The sequence below is a fragment of the Oratosquilla oratoria genome, chromosome 2, assembly GCF_046742065.1.
Source record: "Oratosquilla oratoria isolate Oo_2021 chromosome 2, ASM4674206v1, whole genome shotgun sequence".
NCBI classification, from domain to species: Eukaryota; Metazoa; Arthropoda; class Malacostraca; order Stomatopoda; family Squillidae; genus Oratosquilla; species Oratosquilla oratoria.
In genome coordinates this window covers 82,088,646-82,093,938 of record NC_134778.1, presented here as the reverse complement: position 1 = coordinate 82,093,938, position 5,293 = coordinate 82,088,646, and the positions used below count along the sequence as shown (strand labels likewise).

General features: G+C 41.7%; 1 protein-coding gene across 1 annotated transcript in view; it reads left to right on the top strand.

Annotated features, from left to right (window-relative positions):
• The window catches only part of LOC143040634 (O-acyltransferase like protein-like), a 107,402-nt gene extending 102,394 nt beyond the window's left edge, over positions 1 to 5,008 (top strand). The window contains exons 7-17 of the mRNA XM_076211821.1: positions 149 to 276; positions 435 to 537; positions 703 to 787; positions 982 to 1,139; positions 1,605 to 1,776; positions 2,717 to 2,946; positions 3,148 to 3,265; positions 3,828 to 4,035; positions 4,216 to 4,355; positions 4,579 to 4,684; positions 4,845 to 5,008. Of these exons, the coding sequence (XP_076067936.1) occupies positions 149 to 276; positions 435 to 537; positions 703 to 787; positions 982 to 1,139; positions 1,605 to 1,776; positions 2,717 to 2,946; positions 3,148 to 3,265; positions 3,828 to 4,035; positions 4,216 to 4,355; positions 4,579 to 4,684; positions 4,845 to 5,002 (1,606 nt within the window). The 3' untranslated portion in view covers positions 5,003 to 5,008. The remainder of the gene's footprint in view (positions 1 to 148; positions 277 to 434; positions 538 to 702; positions 788 to 981; positions 1,140 to 1,604; positions 1,777 to 2,716; positions 2,947 to 3,147; positions 3,266 to 3,827; positions 4,036 to 4,215; positions 4,356 to 4,578; positions 4,685 to 4,844) is intronic.
• The last annotated feature ends 285 nt before the right edge of the window (positions 5,009 to 5,293 follow it).

The window sequence follows — 5,293 nt, the reverse complement described above, 5'->3', positions numbered from 1 at the left end:
CCATACGGGCCATAATTGTTTCATATGGCGTTTGATCCCGTGGTCTTAGATTCACTCCGACTGGAATGGGTGGTTGTCTGTAATTCTTGGATGATTATTTTCATATATCATGTGGAGCAACGTCTTACAGTTCTGCAATTGTTTGCAGCATTCTGGCGGGACTTTTAGTCGCAGTTGGAGGCATTGCGTCGTACATCGACGAAGCGAGACGACAGCGAGAGGAAGAAGAGGAGGACATGGGCGCCTCCGGGACGAGAGACGCTCCTTCCAGCAAAGGTTGGTGACCGAATACTCCACCGAATCCTCCAGCTCCTGTTCTTGACAGCAAGAAGAGAAAAATAGTCTCAATACTCTTCACTACTGAATATAAATTGAAACAGGAAAGGTAGCAGTCTATAAATGCGAGGAATTTATCCCTTTGTCTTTCTTCTCAGGGGAAGCCTTATTGCAGTGTTTCAACGCAGCACACAACACGAGACGACTCTTCAGCGTCGATAATAACGAGCCGGACTCCTTTTCGGTCTTACACGGACTCAAGTGAGTTGCTGGTTCCGGATATGTGTCCGAAAAAAAACAAAAAAACACCTGGCTTCATGACATAACTTCACTTGCAATACAATTCGAGAATATTTTCTTGACAAACAAACTCTCGCCTTTCAACAAGAGGCAAAGTAACAAAACGTCCTATTGTTCATTTCGCAGGGTTTGGAGTATGATTTGGGTTATTTATGGTCACCGCTATATGTTGATGTTAACGACGGTGGAAAACTCAGAGGACATTTTGCAGGTAATGACGGCCAATCCCTTTTCATTCTGATTGTTTTGAATGTAGATACTTTGGTCATTCATGTATGTACGTGTATGTATGTATGTATGTATGTGCGTATGTATGTATGTATGTATGTATGTATGTATGTATGTATGTATGTATGTATTTTGTGTATATTCCCGGCAAATCAAGCAACCCTTTCTTTTCCTCAGCACCGCACAGAGGCCAAGTTCTGGCTCGCCTCCAACGCATTCCCTTCCGTGGACACCTTCTTCTTCGTCTCCGCCTTCCTCATCGCCGTCTTCTTCCCCAGGCTGTGTTCGTCACGACGTTTTCTCTTCGTGCCCTACGTGATGACGAGGTACCTCAGGTAGGTTGCTCGGACACACTCATGTATTGTCTCCACTAACACTCTTTCAGGTCCTCTGCTACCCAGCTTCTTCTTCTTATCCTATTCCATGGCTGGGACGTCTTTAACCCCTAATCTGGATTTCTTTAACCGAAATACGCTATCTCTCTTTGTCCACACTCTGTAAATCTTAAGGTTGCTTTAGATGATTAATTTCAGTACTGTTCTGTCATAAATCTGAGTTAGGTCTTCAGCATTCTGATACTTTGACTCGTTGCGTCTAAAATATTCTAATTTTCTTAGGTTACTTGTTTATCTGACATTAGGAGCTTTCGATGCTTTCTACCTTTTTTTTTTTTTTACTTCGCACTATCCCAGCCATTTTATCTTAGATTATTCATGCTCAAAATATATTGGAGAATTATCCAAGCCTAGTTTGAATGAACCTCTGTCGTAACTGACCTCATTCTTCTGCACAACCTACAGACTCATACCGACTTTGGGCTTTGCGATGTTGTTCTGCACGACAGTTCTCAGGTTCCTTTCTTCGGAGCCGATCTGGGTCAGCCACTTTGAGGCTTCCTACGGCACCGTTTGCAGGAACAACTGGTGGACCAACTTGCTCCTCATCAACAACTTCTTCGATGCCAAAGAAATGGTGAGTTTTCAGTTGTTTCTATAACGAAAGGCTTAGAGATTTGGAAAAAAGATGATTGGGTGTTCAGGAAGTGTGTAAGGGAGAAGTTTGACGAAGAACGAGTGATTAGTTATTAAATTTAATTTGTAATTGTCCCGAGATCGACCTGAGACTTCGGACAAGGCTCTCTAATGTCACCTCTATCCAGTAGAAAAATTCATGTTATACTTTTATTCTGGCTAACTCCAGACGATTTATATTCTATTCTTAGAGAAGCTTCTCAGCCACAGAGGGTTATCTGGCTCATACCAAAGGCTCTTTCTTCTTTATATATATTTTTTGTTAGTCTACTTATCTCGTTTACTTAGTTATCTGATTTTCAGTACAGAGTAGGCACGATGTCCCTGTGCAAAATGTCGTCATTCCTGATATATTTTTTGTTATTGATTGATTGGTTCTGATTTGATGAATGTCATGAGTGAAACCAGTGTCTATATTATGAAAAAATCGTAGATGTCTGGATGCATGATCATGCGAAGGAAGGGACGTCTTTAGAAGATATAGGATTATATTTCAAGGCTACAAAAGGTTGTTTCCAAAAAATGCAAACATCAACGTTGAAAAATTACGCTCTCAAATACCAGACGACAGCACACAGACATGCAGTAAAACGTTTGTCTATGGATTATGCCCATTTCTAATAAAAAAACAGCTCCACGATTTACCTCAGAGACTGAAGTGGAAAGAAGGAAATTATGTTTTTCATATCTAGACGAAGATATTATGTAACAAAGACCATATGCCTTTGAACGTAGCGAAATTAACCTCTCTATTCTATTTCCAACCATGCTTTATTCCAGCACCTGTACATTCTCGCTCCAGCAAAATCCTGCTCCCCCTGCTCATTCCTTTACATACTCTACTTCTCTTTTAAGTCACGGTCTTATCTCTTCTCTTGCAGTGCATGGGCCAGTCCTGGTCCCTGGCGGTCGAATGGCAGCTTTACCTCATCACACCGCTGGTCCTTCTGCCCATCTACAGGCGAAGGGCTACTGGGGAGCACAGTGCCCGTGGAAGAGTCTTGGGCCCTCTCGGGGTCATGGTTGCCTTCAGTGCCCTCGTCCCTACCTACGTCATTTATAGCAAGAACCTTCCCCCAACGGGTGCCTTCGGGGGATCAACGATCACAGAGTAAGAGGACGTCAGCTATAACGTATTATGTCATATTGAAGTAATGGTATATTCGTTATGATCATGCATATTCTAAGTCACTGTTGGTGTATACTGAACATTCCGAATATAGAAATACAATTCACTTGAAAAATGTAAGTGTTTATTGTCATTTCATTTAGATAACTTTATTTGATATATATATGAATATATTTCTTCCAGAACATTCTATAACCTCTACTATATCATGCCGTGGTGTCGGGCTGGCCCATATGCTCTCGGCCTTGCTGCCGGAGTTCTCTACAATTCTCTGCGCGATAAACAATTTCGAGTCAGCCAGGTAAGTTGAAAATGAAAATCCATGTGAACAAGTTGCATAAATACGGCAAAGGAAACCTGACGTTTCGCCAATGGACGAAACGTCAGGAATAAACGCTTCACTTCCAGTCCAGGTTTCCTTTGCTGTGTTTATGTAAGTTGAAAATATCAATGTATTACTAACTTGGGAGAATTATCAAGAACATTAAAGAAAAAAAAAAGAGCCAAGTAATACATGTTAACACATATATCAGTAGATAAATTCAGACAAACAAATGATCCACTCATTACAAACGGACACGATATGCACAAATGCAGCCAATGTTCCCAACCCCCAACTCCGCCAAGCCAAAGCCAAAGCCAAAGTCAAAGCCAAAGGCTAAGTCAAAGCCAAGTCCTCGTTCAAAGAAAGCATAGGTCAGTATATCAGTGGAAGGAGAAGAGATGGTAATGCAAAGTTTGGAAAAAAAAAAAAATGGCCAGTGAGTTTGTGACTAGCAACCTCCCCTATTGAACCCCTTCTTACGAATCCAAAATCCTCTCGGGATCATTCATGACCCAAATCTGTTCTCTTTCGTTTGCAGACGACACGGATCCTGGGATGGGCGGCGTCCTTGACCGCCCTCACTCTCGTCATCGTGGCGCCCAACTGGTGGAAGTCGAGTCAGCATAGCATGGGCATCTTCGGCGTGAGTGGGCGTGTTTGGGCGGCTCTCTATGCGGGCGTCTCCAAGCACCTGTGGGCACTGTCCTTAGCCTTCATCACCATCATGGTCTCCAAGGGTCACGGAGGTAAGCAGGACAGGTGGAAGTTTCTTCATGTTATGGCAATGCAATTGGACTTTTCGTCCTCTAGTTCTCATTGTAGTCTGCACTCTCTTGCACGTATCTCTGATTTCATCTATCTACATAACACCCCCTCCCTTTCTTGTCCTAAATTACCCCTTCATGTGACATGGTTTTCTTCTACAGGTGTTGTCGGACGGTTCCTGTCGCTGCCCGTCTACCGGCCCCTGTCGCGCCTGTCCTACTGCATGTCCCTCGTCTCTCTACCTTTGCAGACCTTTGCTGCTCTCCGCCCCAACAAAATGCAGTACGACTCTGTCATGGCAGTAAGTATCACCTTTCTCTCGAATATATGACCCGGGAAAAAAATTAACCATAAGGAGCTGTAGAACATCACTGTTATAACTTCATGTGTTCTAGGACGGAGCTGCCTAGTGTAGGCCTTATGGTCTCTTGCAGTCTCCTTTATTCTTATGTTCTTATGTAAAAGAGAACCATGACTTCTCATATTCTTTGATTTCTGTTCTAACATGTCCCTTTCTTTTGCAGGCGTATCTTGTTGTCGGCGACTTAATCTTCAGCTTTGTGGCCGCGGTTCTACTGTGCGTGTTTGTAGAGGCGCCCTCTTCCCGCCTCCTCTCCCTCGCCATCTCAGGTAGGATACGAGAACAGCAAGATCCTTCTTTCTCATTTCCGGAGAAGGTTTCAACATTGCATTCAGTATGTAATAAACTCAGGGATCTGATAAGTTCATACGTTTTTTTTATATTTTTCTAAGACGTTCTTTTCGTTATCGCTCACTTTGCGTTTTACAGGGAAAATGGCAAAGAAGTCGAAGGAGGCGAAAGAATCTTCGGAAAAGTCTAAAACTTCCACAGAAGACCCGGACTCTTGTTCCAGAGACATGGAGACCGAGAAGAAGAGCTCCGTCACATCAGAAAGATCATCGACAGAAACTCTTCGATGTCGGTGATCAAGAAAGCGCTGCAGTTGTATATATACATATATATATATATATATATATATATATATATGTATATATATATATACATATACATATATATATGTATGTATATATATATATATATATACATATATATGTATATATGAATATACATCTATATATGTATATATATATATATGTATATATATATATATATATATATATATATATATAGTTTGTATGAGTTGTATATGTGAGCCATAACACTACAACGTACTAAAGAGGAGGCAAATGAATATATTAGTGTACATTTAGAATGTA